General features: G+C 43.5%; 1 protein-coding gene across 1 annotated transcript in view; it reads left to right on the top strand.

Moving 5' to 3' along the window:
- nup42 (nucleoporin 42) overlaps nucleotides 1-19,269 on the top strand; it is a 55,663-nt gene extending 36,394 nt beyond the window's left edge. Inside the window, exons 5-7 of the mRNA XM_072283094.1 lie at nucleotides 835-921; nucleotides 16,012-16,093; nucleotides 18,423-19,269. Of these exons, the coding sequence (XP_072139195.1) occupies nucleotides 835-921; nucleotides 16,012-16,093; nucleotides 18,423-19,033 (780 nt within the window). The 3' untranslated portion in view covers nucleotides 19,034-19,269. The remainder of the gene's footprint in view (nucleotides 1-834; nucleotides 922-16,011; nucleotides 16,094-18,422) is intronic.
- The last annotated feature ends 337 nt before the right edge of the window (nucleotides 19,270-19,606 follow it).

The raw sequence follows: 19,606 nt of genomic DNA on the forward strand, positions 1-19,606 counted from the left end.
TGCAGGAAGTGGATAGTTATAGCCTCAAACATTGTTTTAAAGCTATGGGTCTGAATGGCACCAGCATGAAACTTGGTTTTATTCTTTGTTATCAGCTTTAATTATTTGTCACATGTATTTCAAAACATACAGTGAATTGTGTCATTTTGCATCAAATCAAATCAAATCAGCTAAGATTTTACTGGGCTGTCCGCAAGTGTTGTCACACTTCAGGTGCCAACCTAGCATCCTCGCAACTGTCTAACCCTAACCCGAATGTGTTTGAAATATGGGAGGAAACTGTAGCACCAGAGAAAATCCATATGGTCACAGGGAGAATGAACAAACTCCTTATAGACAGTGGCAGGGAATTGAACCCCGATTATATTGCTGGTTTGGTGAAGTGTTGTAATTATATTGATCTGGGTGAGGGCAATGCTATGATTCTGGTTTTGGTGAAATGACTGGTTATCTTGTCTCTATTCTTCTTTTAACTGTTGTTTGTTTGGATTTTCCTAAACACTAATAGCTGTGCAAAGGGAATGAAAACTGCAGATGATGGGATCTGAACTGGAAGGGGAATGCTGAAACACTCCAGTCAGCATCTGTACAAAGAAACAGGTCCCAGATGTCAAACTGGTGAAGGTTCCAGCATTTTCACTTTTTAGTATGTAGCTATATGCGGGAAAATAATAAGTCTTTAACATACCACTGCTAAACAAGAAAGCTTTCTGGTTACCACCAGAATTCGTGCTGTCACTGAATCAAAGAATTGTAAAATCAATTTCAACAGACAGTTATAAAAAATCTTATTTGTCACTGATTGGTTCTTTAATTTGCTATGTTTTCATTTAGGTTGAATCTGTTAGACAATTATCAAATCAACATAGAAACAAGATGCTGGAACTGAAGAAGCCAAATTCATCTGCAAGAGCATCAATGGTAAAACAATCTACTGTTGGAAAATAGTTATCTGGGAAAGAATAGATTATCGTTGAAGTAGCTTGTACTGTAAGAGTAATGCTGAGGTTGTTACCCTACACCATATTGAGTGAATTAACATACAATCTGCTCTAAACACAAATATCAGGATGCTGTTCTACACAGGCTTTGTTCTCGGTGTCTCTCTGACAGACTAATTATTCACTTAAATGTAAAGGTATACAGTGGGATGTAGATCGTTTGCAGATATCAGTGGCAAAATGGCAGTTGGAGTTTAATCTGGCCAGATGTGAGATGTTGTACTTTGGGACATGATAGAACGGCCCTTGGCATTTAATTCTCGTCGCCTCATTATAGGAAGCGGCTTTGGAGAGGTTGTAGAAGAGGTTTAGCAGGATGCTACCTGGGTTGGAAAACATATGGTCCGATCTGATAAAAGTTTCTAAGGTGATGAGAGGCATAGATTGAGTAGACAGCTAGTATCTTTTCCCTATGGTTGAAATATCTAATACCAGAGGGCACGCATTTAAGGTGGGTGGGGGCAAGTTCAAAGGAAATGTGCAGGGCAAGTTTTTAACATAGTGGTGGGTACACTGAATAGGGTGGTGATGGAGGCAAATTCGATAAAGGAGTTTAAGAGTCTTAGATTGGCACGTGAATGTGCAGCGAATAAAAGGTTATGGACATTGTGTGGAGAAGAGATTAGGTTATTTTTGTATTTAATTACTAGTTTAATTAGTTTGGCACAACATTATGGGCTGAATGGCCTGTTGCTGTCCTGTGCTGTACTGTTATTTTGATGTATACGCTTGTCCACAAACTATTTCTAGGCATTGTTTCAAGTGTAAGTGAATTCTTAATGGAATGAGGCAAGTCTGAATTATACCAAACACTTCTATTATACTGAAATTTAATACATACAACTGTGAGGTGAGTTTTGGTTTGCCTTTCCTTGATTCGTATTTGTGGCCAGTGGTGTTCCACAGGGACCTTTGATGATTTGGGTGAAAATGTAGATGGTAGATTTGCAAATGACACTGAGATTAATGGAGTTGTGGACATTGTAAAGGACTCCGACAGGGCAGAGATCAATTAGTTATGGACAGAGAAGTGCTGGATGGAGTTTTATCTGAGCAAGTGTGAAATGTTGCACTTAAGAAGGTCAAATGAAAGTAGAAAGTATAGAGTAATGGTAGACCTCTTAAAAGCATTGAGGTACAGCGAGACCTTGGGGTCCAGGTCCAGAGTTCACTGAAAGTGGTAAGGAAGGCATACAGTGTGCTTGCTTTCATTGATAGGGAGTACTAGAGTAAGGAAGTCACACTGCAGCTATATCAAACTGTAGTCAGACCATACTTGGAGTTTTGTGTGCCGTTCTGGTTGCCTCATTATGTGAAGGACATGGAGAGGGTGCAGAAGTGCTTGACCAGAATGCTGCCTGGATTCAACAGATTAAGCTGGAAGGAGCGGTTGGACAAATGTGGGTTATCCTTCCTAGAGCACTGGAGACTGAGGGGAGACTTGATTGAGGTTTTTTAAATGATGAGAGCCTTATTCAGGTAAACAGAATATTTTCTGCAGAGCAGAAATGTCAAACAGCAGAGGATATGTCCTTAAGGTTGGTGGGTGGGAAGTTTATAGGTGACACAAGGGCAAGTTCTTTATGGTAAGGGTGTTGGGTGCCTGGAGTAGGTTACCAGGGGTAGTCGTGGAATTGGGCAGTTTGGTCGAGCTTAAGAGGATCTTAGCTCGACATATGAATATGGAGGGACATGGACGATACACAGGAAGAGGGTATTTAGATTGCCACAACATGGCAGACGGAATTGCTTGTGCAGTGCTGTACTATTCTGTGTTCTACCTTTCACTGAATGACCATCTTTCCCTCCGTTCTGGTTTCTGATTGGACTCAATATGAATAACTCATCTGTCTACAATCCTTAAACCTTCTCGGCAGCTGCACAACAGATCTTCCCTCATGCCAACAAATTGGCACCAATGCAAAAATGAGCCAACAAGGTAAATATTACAAATTAAGTTAATTAAAACACCAGATGACTGTAGACACAAACTACAGTCCAACACTTAATTCTCCTTTGGCTCCTCCCACTTCCTTCAAACAAAAGGTGTAGCCATGGGTACTCGCATGCCTCCCAGCTACGCCTGCCTGTTTGTCGGCTATGTGGAGCAGTCTATGTTCCAAGCCTACATTGGTGTCACTTCCAGCTTTTCCTATGCTGCATCGATGACTGCCTTGGTGCTTTTTCCTGCACCCATGCAAAGCTCGTCGACTTCATCAACTTTGCCTGCAACTTCCACCCTCCCACCAAATTTACTCGGTCCATTTCCCACGCCGCCTACCCCTTTCTCTATCTCTCTGTCTCTGGAGACAGCTTATCTTGATGTCTATTATAAACCTACTGACTCTCACAGCTACCTGGACTATACCTCTTCCCAAAAATGCCATCCCTTTCTCTCAGTTCCTCCATTTCTGCTGCATCTGCTCTCAGAATGAGATTTTTCATTCCAGAGCCAAGGAAATCTTCCCTTTCTTCAAAAAAAAGGCTTCCTTTCCTCCACCAGCAACACTGCCCTCAACCACATTTTTTCCATTTTGCACATGTCTGCCCTCACCCCATCAGGGATAGAGTTCCCCTTGTCCTCACCTACCATCCCTCCGCATCCAGCACATAATTCTCTATAATTTCCACAGTCTTTAATGGGATCCCACCACCAAGCACATCTCTCCCTCTCCCTCTCCCATCCCCACTTTCTGCATTCTGCAGGGAAGTCTCCCTACACAATTTCTTTGTCCATTTGTCCCTCCCCACCGATCTCCCCTCCTGGCACTTATCCTTGCAAGCAAAATAAATGCTACACCTGCCCCTACACCACCTTCTTCTCTATCCCATAATGTGACCTGCTCTTCTACCTCCAACCCTGTCATAATCATCTGCCCTGTGCCCCCTTCAATTTCCTGCATCTCCAGGGAATCGTACTTAACTGCTAGACTGCTGTTGTATTTGGCAACACACATCAAAGTTGCTGATGAACGCAGCAGACCAGGCAGCATCTCTAGGAAGAGGTGCAGTCGACGTTTCAGGACGAGACCCTTCGACAGGACTAACTGAAGGAAGAGTGAGTAAGAGATTTGAAAGTTGGAAGGGGAGGGGGAGATCCAAAATGATAGGAGAAGACAGGAGGTGGAGGGATGGAGCCAAGAGCTGGATCAGGTGATAGGCAAAAGGGATACGAGAGGATCATGGGACAGGAGGTCTGGGAAGAAAGACAAGGAGGGGGGGGAGGGACCCAGAGGATGGGCAAGGGGTATATTCAGAGGGACAGAGGGAGAAAAAGGAGAGTGAGAGAAAGAATGTGTGTATAAAAATAAGTAACAGATGGGGTACGAGGGGGAGGTGGGTCATTAGCGGAAGTTAGAGAAGTCGATGTTCATGCCATCAGGTTGGAGGCTACCCAGACGGGACATAAGGTGTCGTTCCTCCAACCTGAGTGTGGCTTCATCTTTACAGTAGAGGAGGCCGTGGATAGACATGTCAGAATGGGAATGGGATGTGGAATTAAAATGTGTGGCCACTGGGAGATCCTGCTTTCTCTGGCGGACAGAGCGTAGATGTTCAGCAAAGCGGTCTCCCAGTCTGCGTTGGGTCTCGCCAATATATAAAAGGCCACATCGGGAGCACCGGACGCAGTATATCACCCCAGCCGACTCACAGGTGAAGTGTCGCCTCACCTGGAAGGACTGTTTGGGGCCCTGAATGGTGGTAAGGGAGGAAGTGTAAGGGCATGTGTAGCACTTGTTCCGCTTACACGGATGAGTACCAGGGGGGAGATCAGTGGGGAGACGAATGGACAAGGGAGTCACGTAGGGAGCAATCCCTGCGGAAAGCAGAGAGAGAGGGGGAGGGAAAGATGTGCTTAGTGGTGGGATCCCGTTGGAGGTGGCGGAAGTTACGGAGAATAATATGTTGGACCCGGAGGCTGGTGGGGTGGTAGGTGAGGACCAGGGGAACCCTATTCCTAGTGGGGTGCCGGGAGGATGGAGGGAGAGCAGATGTACGTGAAATGGGGGAGATGCGTTTAAGAGCACAATTGATAGTGGAGGAAGGGACCCCCTTTCTTTAAAAAAGGAGGACATCTCCCTTGTCCTAGAATGAAAAGCCTCATCCTAAGAGCAGGTGCGGCGGAGACGGAGGAATTGCGAGAAGGGGATGGCGTTTTTGCAAGAGACAGGGTGAGAAGAGGAATAGTCCAGATAGCTGTGAGAGTCAGCAGGCTTATAGCAGACATCAGTAGATAAGCTGTCTCCAGAAACAGAGACAGAAAGATCTAGAAAGGGGAGGGAGGTGTTGGAAATGGACCAGGTAAACTTGAGGGCAGGGTGAAAGTTGGAGGCAAAGTTAATAAAGTCAACGAGTTCTGCATGCGTGCAGGAAGCAGCGCCAATGCAGTCGTCGATGTAGCGAAGGAAAAGTGGGGGACAGATACCAGAATAGGCACGGAACATAGATTGTTCCACAAAGCCAACAAAAAGGCGGGCATAGCTAGGACCCATACGGGTGCCCATGGCTACACCTTTAGTTTGGAGGAAGTGGGAGGAGCCAAAGGAGAAATTATTAAGAGTAAGGACTAATTCCGCCAGACGGAGCAGAGTGGTGGTAGAGGGGAACTGATTAGGTCTGGAATCCAAAAAGAAGCGTAGAGCTTTGAGACCTTCAAAGCTTGTTGTTTGTGGTATTTGGCAGTGCCTTTTGATTATGTTCAGAAAAGTAATTGAGATAACTTCTGGTCAGCTCTTGTGTGTCAACAGGCTGAGCTTGTGTTACAGAGATCTGTGGTTCGTCACTCCATCCATTGCAGTAGAAGGTGAAATGTCAGTCGTCTGTTATGTGAGAGCTGCTGTTCTATGTCACTGGGTAGCGGGTAATACCGAGCAGGTGGAACATTGATCAGTGCTCGATCCTCCTCTCTTCTCCGCATCACATTTCAGTATCTTTCTCATTCATAGTTTAGCGTAATCAGGATTTTTCAGGCCTGTTGACAATTCAAACAAAAGACAAACTGCCAGAGGAACTCAGTGGGTCAGTTAGCATCTGGGGAGAGGAAGGAATGAGGGAAGGTAGCCAGTATAAAGGGATGAAGAGGGAGCAGGTGGGTGATAGGTGGACCCAAGTGGAGTGTAAGGGATGATGGGCAGCACAAACATAGAAACATAGAAAATAGGTGCAGGAGTAGGCCATTCGGCCCTTCGAGCCTGCACAGCCATTCAGTATGATCATGGCTGATCATCCAACTCAGAACCCTGCACCAGCCTTCCCTCCATACCCCCTGATCCCCATAGCCACAAGGGCCACATTTAACTCCCTCTTAAATATAGCCAATGAACTGGCCTCAACCGTTTCCTGTGGCAGAGAATTCCACAGATTCACCACTCTCTGTGTGAAGAAGTTTTTCCTAATCTCAGTCCTAAAAGGCTTCCCTCTTATCCTCAAACTGTGACCGCTCCTTCTGGACTTCCCCAACATCGGGAACAATCCTCCTGCATCTAGCCTGTCCAATCCCTTTAGGATTTTATACGTTTCAATCAGATCCCCCCTCAATCTTCTAAATTCCAACGAGTACAAGCCCAGTTCATCCAGTCTTTCTTCATATGAAAGTCTTGCCATCCCAGGAATCAATCTGGTGAACCTTCTTTGTACTCCCTCTATGGCAAGGATGTCTTTCCTCAGATTAGGGGACCAAAACTGCACACAATACTCCAGGTGTGGTCTCACCAAGGCCTTGTACAACTGCAGTAGTACCTCCCAGCTCCTGTACTCGAATCCTCTCGCTATAAATGCCAGCATACCATTCGCCTTTTTCACCGCCTGCTGTACCTGCATGCCCACTTTCAATGACTGGTGTACAATGACACCCAGATCTCGTTGTACCTCCCCTTTTCCTAATCGGCCACCATTCAGATAATAATGTTTTCCTATTTTTGCTACCAAAGTGGATAACTTCACATTTATCCACATTAAATTACATCTGCCATGAACTTGCCCACTCACCCAACCTATCCAAGTCACCCTGCATCCTCTTAGCATCCTCCTCACAGCTAACACTGCCGCCCAGCTTCGTGTCATCCGCAAACTTGGAGATGCTGCATTTAATTCCCTCATCCAAGTCATTAATATATATTGTAAACAACTGGGGTCCCAGCACTGAGCCTTGCCAATCTGAAAAGGTCCCGTTTATTCCCACTCTTTGCTTCCTGTCTGCTAACTAATTCAATATCCACACCAATACCTTACCCCCAATACCGTGCGCTTTAAGTTTGCACACTAATCTCCTGTGTGGGACCTTGTCAAAAGCCTTTTGAATATCCAAATATACCACATCCACTGGTTCTCCCCTATCCACTCTACTAGTTACATCCTCAAAAAATTCTATGAGATTCGTCAGACATGATTTTCCTTTCACAAATCCATGCTGACTTTGTCCGATGATTTCACCGCTTTCCAAATGTGCTGTTATCACATCTTTGATAACTGACTCCAGCAGTTTCCCCACCACCGACGTTAGGCTAACCGGTCTATAATTCCCCGGTTTCTCTCTCCCTCGTTTTTTAAAAAGTGGGGTTACATTAGCCACCCTCCAATCCTCAGGAACTAGTCCAGAATCTAACGAGTTTTGAAAAATTATCACTAATGCATCCACTATTTCTTGGGCTACTTCCTTAAGCACTCTGGGATGCAGACCATCTGGCCCTGGGGACTTATCTGCCTTTAATCCCTTCAATTTACCCAACACCACTTCCCTACTAACATGTATTTCGCTCAGTTCCTCCATCTCACTGGACCCTCTGTCCCCTACTATTTCTGGAAGATTATTTATGTCCTCCTTAGTGAAGACAGAACCAAAGTAGTTATTCAATTGGTCTGCCATGTCCTTGCTCCCCATAATCAATCTATAAAAGCTTTAACAGTCAGTTTTTATGTTCCCTGCCAGTTTTCTCTCATAATCTTTTTTCCCCTTCCTAATTAAGCCCTTTGTCCTCCTCTGCTGAACTCTGAATTTCTCCCAGTTCTCAGGTGAGCCACTTTCTCTGGCTAATTTGTATGCTTCTTCTTTGGAATTGATATTATCCCTAATTTCTCTTGTCAGCCACAGGTGCACTACCTTCCTTGATTTATTCTTTTGCCAAACTGGGATGAACAATTGTTGTAGTTCATCCATGCAACCTTTAAATGCTTGCCATTGCATATCCACCGTCAATCCTTTAAGTGTCATTTGCCAGTCTATCTTAGCTAATTCACGTCTCATACCTTCAAAGTTACCCCTCTTTAAGTTCAGAACCTTTGTTTCTGAATTAACTATGTCACTCTCCATCTTAATGAAGAATTCCACCATATTATGGTCACTCTTACCCAAGGGGCCTCTCACGACAAGATTGCTAATTAACCCTTCCTCATTGCTCAAACCCAGTCTAGAATAGCCTGCTCTCACAAGAGATGTGAATGCTGGACATGAGAAGATGAGTGGTGATAAATGGAATCAGGTGGAAGAAGGGGTTGGGGAAAAGTGTGTGAGTTATGAGTGGTTACCTTGACCTGCACCTTCTAATCCACTTAGTTCCCTGAACTACCTTCTCCCCCCTGCCACCTAATACCATGCACATTTTGCACTGGTCTCCATCCCCTCTCACATCTGGTTCCCCTACCCTCTAGTACTTGGATTCATTCATCACCTTTCTTACTGAGTCTACCATTTGCACATTTTGTACTTTCACTTATCAATCTCCGTCTGTACCTGCACTCACCCATCACCCCTCACCCCCACCTGACTGTTTCTGCCGAAACACCCCCCCCCTCCAAACTTCCTGGTGTACTTCCATCCCAATCTTGTCCCTCCACGAAGTTGGCAGACCTGCTGAGTTCCTCCAGCAGTGTTTCCAGCGTCTGGGATCTCTTGCGTCTTCTAGCAACTCAAAGATGTTAGGTATCCTGGTCTTTGAGTTCCAGAATCCCTGAGATTTACTTTTGTAGTAACTACAAAATGCAGTGTAAAAGCCCTTGTTTAAGTGTGAAGATTGGATAACCTGGAGTATTGTGTGCAGTTTTGGTCCCCTGATCTGAGGAAAGACATTCTTGCCTTAGAGGGAGTACAAAGAAGGTTCACCAGATGGATTCCTGGGATGACAGGACTTTCGTATGATGAAAGACTGGATTGACTAGGCTTATATTCACTGGAATTTAGAAGATTGAAGGGGGATCTGATTGAAACGTATAAAATTCTAAAGGGATTGGACAGGCTAGATGCAGGGAGATTGTTCCCAATGTTGGGGAAGTCCAGAACGAGGGGTCACAGTTTGAGGATAAAGGGGAAGCCTTTTGGGACTGAGATGAGGAAGAACCTCTTCACACAGAGAGTGGTGAATCTGTGGGATTCTCTGCCACAGGAAGCAGTTGAGGCCAGTTCATTGGCTATATTTAAGAGGGAGTTAGATATGGCCCTTGTGGCTAAAGAAATCAGGGGGTATGGAGAGAAGGCAAGGTACAGGGTTCTGAGTTGAATGATCAGCCATGATGGTACTGAATGGTGGTGCAGACTCAAAGGGCCGAATGGCCTACTCTTGCACCTATTTTCTATGTTTCTATAAGTAGGAGCAGACTAAATGGACAGGAAGTAAGCTGGTCACCAGCATTAAGGCATTCATTGTACCCCTTAAGGTATTTTAAATTAGTTGTGTTAAACTCTTATCAAAAATGTGCTCTGTTTATCTTTCAATTTTCGTAGGAAATAAAAGTTACAAAGTAATTTGAATGCAGTTTGTTTTTGTGTGCAGCCTTTATTATTTTGACTATTTTCTAAATGGAGAGAAAATACAAAAAAAACTGAGGTGCAAAGGGACTTGGGAGCCCCTGTGCAGGATTTCCTAAATGTTGATCTTGAGGGGACCTACCTGGGGGAAGCAACAGAGGCCGTGCCTCTGGCACTGCGTCTGGCCAAGACTCAGAAGGGTAGGGAACTGAAGAGTATGGTAGCAGTGATAGGGGACTTTATAGTCAGGGGGACAGGTAAGCGATTTTGTGAACACGAAAAGGAAACATGGATGGTAGTTTACCTCCCAGGTGCCAGGTTCCTCGATGTTTCTGCACGCTTCTATGATATCCTGGAAAGGGAGGGTGAGCAGCCAGAAGTCGAGGTACACATTGATACCAGTAACATGGTTAGAAAAAGGGAAGAGGTCCTACAAAGAGAATACAGGGAGTTAGGAAGGAAACTGAGAAGCAGGAATTCAAGGGTAGTAATTTTGGAATTGCTGCCTGTGCCACGTGACAGTGAGGATAGGAATAGAATGAGGTGGCAGATAAATACTGGCTGAAGAATTGGAGCGGGGCAAGAGATTCAGATTTCTGGATGATTGGGACCTCTCCTGGAGCAGAGCAGGTGGGACCTGTACAAAAGGGACAGGTTGCACTTGATTCCAAGGGGGACCAATATTCTTGTAGGCAGGTTTACTAGAGTCGTTGGGAGTGGTTTAAACTAATATGGCAGGGGGATGGGAACCAGTATGATAGAGCTGAGGATGAGCCAGCAGGTTTACAGGTAGATGATGGGTGTAACATGAATGTAAGGAAGGACAAGCCAATGACTGGGTACAAATGCAGACAGAGCAAAGAGTTAAATTGTACCACAGATGCAACACTCAAAAGGGCAAGGAATTCAAGACTGAAGATGATGTATTTAATTATATGCAGTATTTGGAATAAGGAGGACGAACTCTTGGCTCAATTACAGACTGGTTGGTATGACGTTGTGGGCACCACGGAGTCATGGCTGAACAGAGGCCATAGTTGGGAGTTTAACGTCTAAGGATATACTTTGTATCGAAAGGACAGGCAGGAAGGCATAGGTGGTGATGTGGCTCTGTGGTAAGAGATGGAATTACATCTTTAGAAAGAGGTGACATAGTCAGAGAATGTTGAATCTTTGAGTGGAATTAAGAAACTGCGAGGGTAAAAATAAAAACCATTATGGGAATTATATGTAGGCCTCCAAATAGTAATCAAGATGTGGGTTTGAGATTGCATAGGGAGCTGGAAAAGGCATGTAATGAGAGTAAGGTCACATTTGTAATGGGAGACTTCAATAAGCAAGGGGATTGGGAAAATTCAGGTTGGTGTTGGATATGAGATGGCTTTTTAGAGCAGCTTGTGTTTGAGCCTACTCGGGGAAAGGCTATCTTAGATAGGGTGTTGTGTAATAACCCAGATCTTATTAGGGAGCATAATGTAAAGGAACCTTAGGGGACAGTGATCATAATATGATTGAATTCATAATGCAATTTGAGTGGCAGAAGCATAAGTCACATGTATCAGTATTGCAATAGAATGAAGGAATTAGAGGCACGAGAGAGGGGCTTGCCCAGGTGGATTGGACGAGGGTTACTGGTGGGGGTGATGGCAGGGCAGAGATGGATACAGTTCTCAAATGGCAGGGCTAGGCAACTGTGCCTGACGAGGGAAGTTAAGGACTGCATAAAAGCCAAAGGAAGGGCATACAAGGTAGTAAAAGTGAGTAGGAAGTTGGATGATTGGGAAGCTTTTAAAATCCAACAGAAGGCAACTAAAAAATGCTATAAATGAAAAGGTGAAATCTGAGGGCAGCCTAGCCAATAAGATAAAGCAGGACATAAAAACATAAGAAATGGAGCAGGAGTGGCCCATCAAGCCTCCCTGCTGTTCAATAAGATCATGGCTGATCTGTCCGTAAACTCAGCTCCATCCACCTGCCTTTTCCTCATAACTCTTAATTCCCTTACTGTGTAAAAATCTATCTAACTGTATCTTAAATATATTTAGCGAAGAAGCCTCAACTGCTTCCCTGGGCAGAGAATTCCATAGATTCACCACTCTCTGGGGAAAACAATTTCTCCTCATCTCCGTCCTAAATCTTCTCCCCTGAATTTTGAGGCAATGTCCCCTAGTTCTAGTCTCACCTACCAGTGGAAACAACTTTCCTACTTCTATCTTATCTATTCCTTTCAAACTTTTGCATGTTTCTATAAGATCCCCTCTCATTCTTCTGAATTCCAGAGAGTATAGTCCCAGAAGACTCAATCTCTCCTCATAGGTTAACCCCTTCATCTCTGGAATCAACCTGGTGAACCTTCTCTGCACTGCCTCCAAAGCCAGTATATCCTTTCTCGAGTATGGAGACCAGAACTGCACACAGTACTCCAGGTGCGGCCTCATCAGTACCCTGTATAGTTGCAGCATGATCTCCCTGCTCTTGAATTTAATCCCTCTAGCAATGAAGGCCAACATTCCGTTTGCTGCCTTGATAGCCTGTTGTACCTGCAAGCCAACTTTTTGCGATTCATGAACAAGCACTTCCAAGTCCCTCTGCACAGCAGCATGCTGCAATTTTTACCATTTAGATAATAACCTGCTCTTTCATTTTCCTTTCAGAGTGGATGACCTTGCATTTATCAACATTGTACTCCATCTGCCAGACCCTTGCCCATTCACTTAACCTATCTATATCTCTCTGCAGACTCTCTGTATCCTCTGCACAATTTGCTTTTCCACTTAATTTAGTCTCATCAGCAAACTTAGATACATTCTACTTGGTCCCCTCTTCCAGATTGTTAATGTATATCATGAACAGTCGCGGGCCCAGCACCGACTCCTGCAGCACACCGCTCACTACTGATTGTCAACCAGAGAAACACCCATGTATCCCAACTTACTGCTGTCTGTTGGTTAACCAATTCTCTCTCCGTGCTAATACATCACCCCAACTCTGAATCCTTATCTTATGGATATCTTTTATGTGGCACCTTATCAAAGGCCTTCTGGAAATCCAAGTAAATGATGTCCATCTGTTTCCTTCTATCCACTGTGCTCATTATATCCTCAAAGAACTTTAGTAACTTTGTCAAACAGGATCTGCCTTTGCTGAATCCAAGCTGCGTCTGCCTGATGGATCCATTTCTTTCCAGATGCCTCGCTATTTCTTTTTTAATGAAGCTTCAAGCATTTTCCCAACTGCAAATGTTAAACTAACTGGCCTATAGTTAGCTGCCTTTTGACTACATCCTTTTTTTTGAACAGTGGTGTGACATTCGTCATCTTCCAATCTGCCAGAACCTGCCCAGAATCCAGAGAATTTTGGTACCTTATCACCAAAGCATCAACTATAACCTCTGCCATTTCTTTAAGTACCCTGGCAAGGATGGAGGAATGGCTGACAGGCAAGAGGCAGTGGGTAGGAATAAAAGGGGCCTTTTCTGGTTGGCTGACCACCTGGATAATGCTAGTGAAATTGTGAGAATCGCAGTTTTTGATTTCTCTAGTGCCTTCAATACAAACCAGCTACTTCTTCTGAACGAGAAGCTGCAAATGTTGGATATAGACAAATCGACTATTTCCTGGATTACTGACTAGCTGACAGATAGACCCCAGTTTGTACGGCTGGGTAGTTCTCTGTCTGAGATGGTGGTGAGAGGCACTGGAGCCCCACAAGGGACTGTCCTGTCTCCGTTTCTGTTCACTTTGTACACCCAGACTTTCAGTACAAGTCTGAGTCTTGTCACTTGCAGAAGTTCTCTGATGACTCTGCGATGGTTGGGTGTATCAGAGACGGGCAGGAGTCGGAGTACAGAGGACTAGTGGACAAGTTTGTGGAGTGGTGTGGGAGGAATCACCTGCTCCTGAATGTGGCCAGGGAGATGGTGACTGATTTTCGGAGGAAGAGGACTGTGACGAGTCCTGTATACATTCCGGGAGAAGTAGTTGCGGTGGTGGAGGAGTACAAATACCTGGGTGTTCACCTCGACAACAGACTTCACTGGAAAAACTACACCAAGGCTGTTTACAAGAAGGAGATGAGCAGACTCTGTTTACTAAGGAAGCTGAGATCCTTCAACGTTTGCAGGAGGATGTTGGAGATCTTTTACCAGTCTATTGTAGCGTGTGCAGTCTTCTGTGCGGCTTTATGTTGGGGGAGCATCACCGGTGCTGGGATGCAAAAAGACTAAATAAACCCATCCAAAAGGCCGTCCTTGGCTACAGTCGGGATTCTTTTGAGTTAGTGGTGGAGAGGAAGTCCCGAAACAAACTGTTATCCCATTATGGACAATCTGGCACATTCTCTCCACGACCTCCTGAATAAGCAGCGGAGCACCCTTTCAAACAGGCTCATTCAGCTCCACTGTGACAAGGATTGTTACAGAAAATCTTTCCTACCAAATGCAATAAGCACATACAACATTTCATCTCTGTGCAAATTAGTGCACATCTTAGTACAATAGTCTGTTTTATTATTCCGTACATTATAAATTATTATTGTGTACATTATCATTCTGTTCTTTATTATTAAGTCTGCAGACTAAGTGTGTTTTTAAATGTTGCTGCTGTAACGAAAGAATTTCCCACGTGATCAATAGAGTATTATTTATTATTATTATTATTATGATGACTAGTGGTGTTGGTCAGGGGTCAGTATTGGGATCGCAACTTTTCACATTTTGTCTATGATTTGGATAATGGAATTGATAACTTTGTCGTGAAGTTTGCAGATAATACAAAAATAGCTGGAGAGGTAGGTAGTGCTGAGGAATGAATATGATTGCAGCAGGACTTAAACGAATTGGAAGAATGGGCAAAAAAGTGGCAGATGGAAGAGTGTTGGGAAATGTGCGATATTGCATTTTGGTAAAGGGAACAATAGCATGGACTATTACCTGAATGGGGAGAAGGTTCAAACATCAGAGGTGCAAATTGACTTGGGAGTCCTCATGCAAGACTCCCAGAAGGTTAATTTACAGGTTGAGTCTGCGGTAAAGAAGGCAAATGCAATGTTTATTTCAAGGAGAATAGAATATAAAAGCAAGGAGATAATGCTGAGGTTTTATAAGACACTTGTCAGGCTGCACTTGGGGTATTGTCAACAGATTTGGGTCCCATATCTCAAAGGATGTGTTGTCATTGGAGAGAGTCCTGAGGAGGTTCACGAGGATGATTCCGAGAATGAAGGGGTTAACATCTGAGGAGCCTTTGGCAGCTTTGGGCCTGTACTCACTGGAATTTAGAAGAATGCATAGGGATCTCATTGAAACCTGCTGAATGTTGAAAGGACTAGATAGGGTGGATGTGGAGAGGATGTTTCCTGTGGTGGGGATATCCAGAACTAGAGGGCCAGCCTCAGAATTGAGGGGTGACCTTTTAGAACAGGGGTGAGAAGGTATTTTTTTAGCCAGAGTGAAGTGAATCTGTGGAATGCTCTACCACAGACTGTGGTGGAGGCCAAGTCCGTGGGTATGTTTAAGGTGGAAGTTGATAGTTTCCTGATCAGTCAGGGCATCAAAGGATATGGCAAGAAGGCAGGTGTATGGGGTTGCATGGGATCCAGGATCAGCGAATTGCGGGGCAGATTTGCTGGGTTGAATGACCTAACTCTGCTCCTGTCTGGTTATGGTCTTAATCTGCAGGTCGAGTCTGTGGTGAGGAAAGCAAAGGTGATGTGAGTATTCATTTCAAGAGGACTGGAATATAAAAGCAATGTTAAGGCATTATAAAGCACTGGTGAGGACTCAGTTGGAGTATTGTGAGCAGTTTTGGGCCCCTTATCTGAGAAAGGATGTGCTGAAACTGGAGAGGGTTCAAAGGAGGTTCATGAAAATGATTCCAGGATTGAATGGCTTGTCATATGAAAAGAGTTTGATGGCTCTGGCTCTGTATTCACTGGAATTCAGAAGAATGAGGGGTGACCTCATTGAAAGAGCTTGCCAGAGTGGCTACGGAGAGGATGTTTCCTATGACAGGGGAGTCTAAGAACTGAAGACACAGCCGCAGAATAGAGGGGCGTACTTTTAGAATGGGGATGAGGAGGAATTTCTTTAGCCAGAGAATGGTGAGCCTGTGGAATTCTTTGCCACAGGCAGCTGTGGACTTCCTCACATGTAGTAATTTAGAGGGAGCAGGAATTTTATTTGTGGTAGGGTGGTGAAAAATGCTACCATCAGTTCCCAGTTTTAGGAATTTGTAAATTTGAGATATTTTCTCTCTTTCTCCTTTTTTCCAGATTATGGAATTGAAAAAGCCTAACCAGCAGAAGGCAGCAGTCGGCTTTGGTGGTGTACAGCCTTCGGGCTTTAACTCATCAGGTGACTATATCTGGGAAAGACTGAATGGAAAATGTTTACTTCTGTCCACAGGCTTATTTAGTGCATGTTTCATCACTAAGTTCATATTTGTGTCATTTTCTTTAGCTGAGGTAATTTTTATGAAGTCAGTTTTTTTTTAAAAAAACAAAAGTTAATTGAATGAAATTTATGCAGCAAAATTTAAAACAAAAATACCTTTTCGTGACTCACAGATCTGTGGGCATCAGTTTGGGTTCCAGTTTACAAGTATTTTATATGGAGGGATACTAATGGGTAAAACTATTTAATTTCAAGTTGTGAGACAAAATAGGAAGAACATATCTCAAAAGAGGCAGGGCAGATTAATTAAAGATGTTCAGAATTAAAGTGGACATACAGTTGAAGTCAGAAGTTTACATGCACCTTAGCCAAACACATTTAAACTCAGTTTTTCACAATTCCTGACATTTAATCCTAGAAAACATTCCCTGTCTTAGGTCAGTTAGGATCACTACTTTATTTTAAGAATGTGAAATGTCAGAATAATAGTAGAGAGAATGATTTATTTCAGCTTTTATTTCTTTCATCACTTTCCCAGTGGGTCAGAAGTTTATATATACTTTGTTAGTATTTGGTAGCATTGCCTTTCAATTGTTTAACTTGGGTCAAATGCTTTGGGTAGCCTTCCACAAGCTTCTCACAGTAAGTTGCTGGAATTTTGTTCCATTCCTCCAGACAGAACTGGTGTAACTGAGTCAGGTTTGTAGGCCTCCTTGCTCATACACGCTTTTTCAGTTCCGCCCACAAATTTTCTGTTGGATTAAGGTCAGAAAATGATGTCAAGTCTGGTTCATCCTTGAGAGCAATTTTCAAACGCCTGAAGGTACCACGTTCATCTGTACAAATAATATTACGCAAGTATAAACACCACGCAGCCATCATACCGCTCAGGAAGGAGACGCATTCTGTCTCCGAGAGATGAAGGCACTTTGGCGTGAAAAGTGCAAATCAATCCCAGAACAACAGCAAAGGACCTTGTGAAGATGCTGGAGGAAACAGGTAGACAAGTATCTATATCCACAGTAAAACGAGTCCTATATCGACATAACCTGAAAGGCTGCTCAGCAAGGAAGAAGCCACTGCTCCAAAATGGCCATAAAAAAGCCAGACTACAGTTTGCAAGCGCACATGGGGACAAAGATCTTACTTTTTGGAGAAATGTCCTCTGGTCTGATGAAACAAAAATTGAACTCTTTGGCCATAATGACCATGGTTATGTTTGGAGGGAAAAGGGTGAGGCTTGCAAGCCAAAGAACACCATCCCAACCGTGAAGCATGGGGGAGGCAGCATCATGTTCTGGGGGGTGTTTTGCTGCAGGAGGGACTGGTGCACTTCACAAAATAGATGGCATCATGAGGAAGGAAAATTATGTGGATATATTGAAGCAACATCTCAAGACATCAGCCAGGAAGTTAAAGCTCGGTCGCAAATGGGTCTTCCAAATGCACAATGACCCCAAGCATACCTCCAATGTTGTGGCAAAATTGCTTAAGGACAACAAAGTCAAGGTATTGGAGTGGCCATCATAAAGCCTTGACCTCAATCCGATAGAAAATTTGTGGGCAGAACTGAAAAAGCGTGTGTGAGCAAGGAGGCCTACAAACCTGACTCAGTTACACCAGTTCTGTCTGGAAGAATGGAACAAAATTCCAGCAACTTACTGTGAGACACTTGTGGAAGGCTATCTAAAACGTTTGACCCAAGTTAAACAATTTAAAGGCAATGTTACCAAATACTAACAAAGTATATGTAAACTTCTGACCCACTGGGAAAGTGATGAAAAAAATAAAAGCCGAAATAAATCATTCTCTCTACTATTATTCTGACATTTCACATTCTTAAAATTAAGTAGTGATCCTAACTGACCTAAGACAGGGAATGTTTTCTCGGATTAAATGTCAAGAATTGTGAAAAACTGAGTTTAAATGTATTTGGCTAAGGTGTGTGTAAACTTCTGACTTCAACTGTAAATGGTTGGAAGGTTGTTTTCTAATGAAGGTCTTCATCAGTTTATTCATTGGTAGCACAAGGGCTAATAGTACTTGCACATACTGATTCAATCCCAGCCGGATTGATCTGCACTGAACATTGCTGATGTTAAATTTTGTAATGTTTGTGAGAATAGATCTTTATCTTGCTTGTAGTCCTACATCCATTTTATAATTGAATCCTACCACACAAATGAAAGGGTCTCAAGTTGTGTTACTGTGAGCTTTTGTGATTTGGAAGCTCTGTTTCTTATGGGATTTAACAAAACAATGAAATGTTTTTTTTTCTTTCTTTCCACAGCTTTCACCTCTGCTACTGCAAGCAGCAACACATTTAGTTTTAAACCAGATGCTGGATTAGGGACTGCTACAGCAGCCCCTTCGTTTGGAAACTCAATGGCATCTACAGCCCCTCCACAGTCAGGATTTGGAACCAAAGCAGCTGATTCTTCCTCAGTCTTTGGAAACAAACCTACCTTTGGGGCTCCTTCAGGGACAGTGGCTTCATTCTCAGTCTTTAGTAGTTCTGTATCTAGTTCTGCGCCAGGTATCTCCGTGTTTGGAAACTCTTCCCAATTTGGAAGCAACACAACAGCTTCCAGCAGTTTTGGGAGTTCTGCATCGACCGGAGCACCTATCTCCTCAGCCTTTGGGAGCTGTGTGACATCAACAACTGATGCCTTTGGGGGTTTAGCAGCTACAGCAGCAACAACAACAACAACAAATACTGATTTTGGGACAACTCCTATACCTGTCTCTCAGCCACAGAACACTCCTGTCAATGGGTGTGATGCACTGTACACACCCCAGGCACAACTTTCAGCAGATGACCTGCAAGAATTTCAAGCAAAGACCTTTACCCTAGGGAAGATCCCGTTGAGACCACCACCCATTGAACTTTTGACTGGTTAAGTAAATTTGTGAATTGATTATTTTCCTGGGCGTGAATTTGACTAATACAATCGCAGTTCAAATTGAGCTCTCTCAATTTAAGTTTAATTTTTGATAAAGGTATTACTTTATTTACTATTTAAGTAGTTTACCATTGTAATAACTTACTGGGGACTTAACTGTTGTGTTCTCTTTATATCCCAACCAAAATTCAAAAAAATTGTGCTAGCTCTCATTGGAATAAATGCATCAACATATCAGTGTTTGTTTCCCTGCACAGGGTCTGCCTGAGCTGCTGAGTTCCTCTAGGAGTTTGATTTCACTCTGGAAGAGTGACTATGTTGGTGAGAGCATTGAATGTTCCAGCAACTTGAAAGTTGACGAGTTGTTACTTTAAGTGGAAATATCCCTTATTTAGTCCTTATTAAGTATTTGTCAAAATATTTCTAGGGCTGCCTTTGTGCTAAATTTGACAGGAAAGTATTTGTATTAAGTATAAAGTTTATATATTTTTTTTAAAGTTAAGTGTACAAATAATAAATATCAATGGAATCTGCAGACAGAAACTTCATGATACTTCCAGGCTGAGCTGAA

Source organism: Mobula birostris, chromosome 19 (assembly GCF_030028105.1).
Source record: "Mobula birostris isolate sMobBir1 chromosome 19, sMobBir1.hap1, whole genome shotgun sequence".
NCBI classification, from domain to species: domain Eukaryota; kingdom Metazoa; phylum Chordata; class Chondrichthyes; order Myliobatiformes; family Myliobatidae; genus Mobula; species Mobula birostris.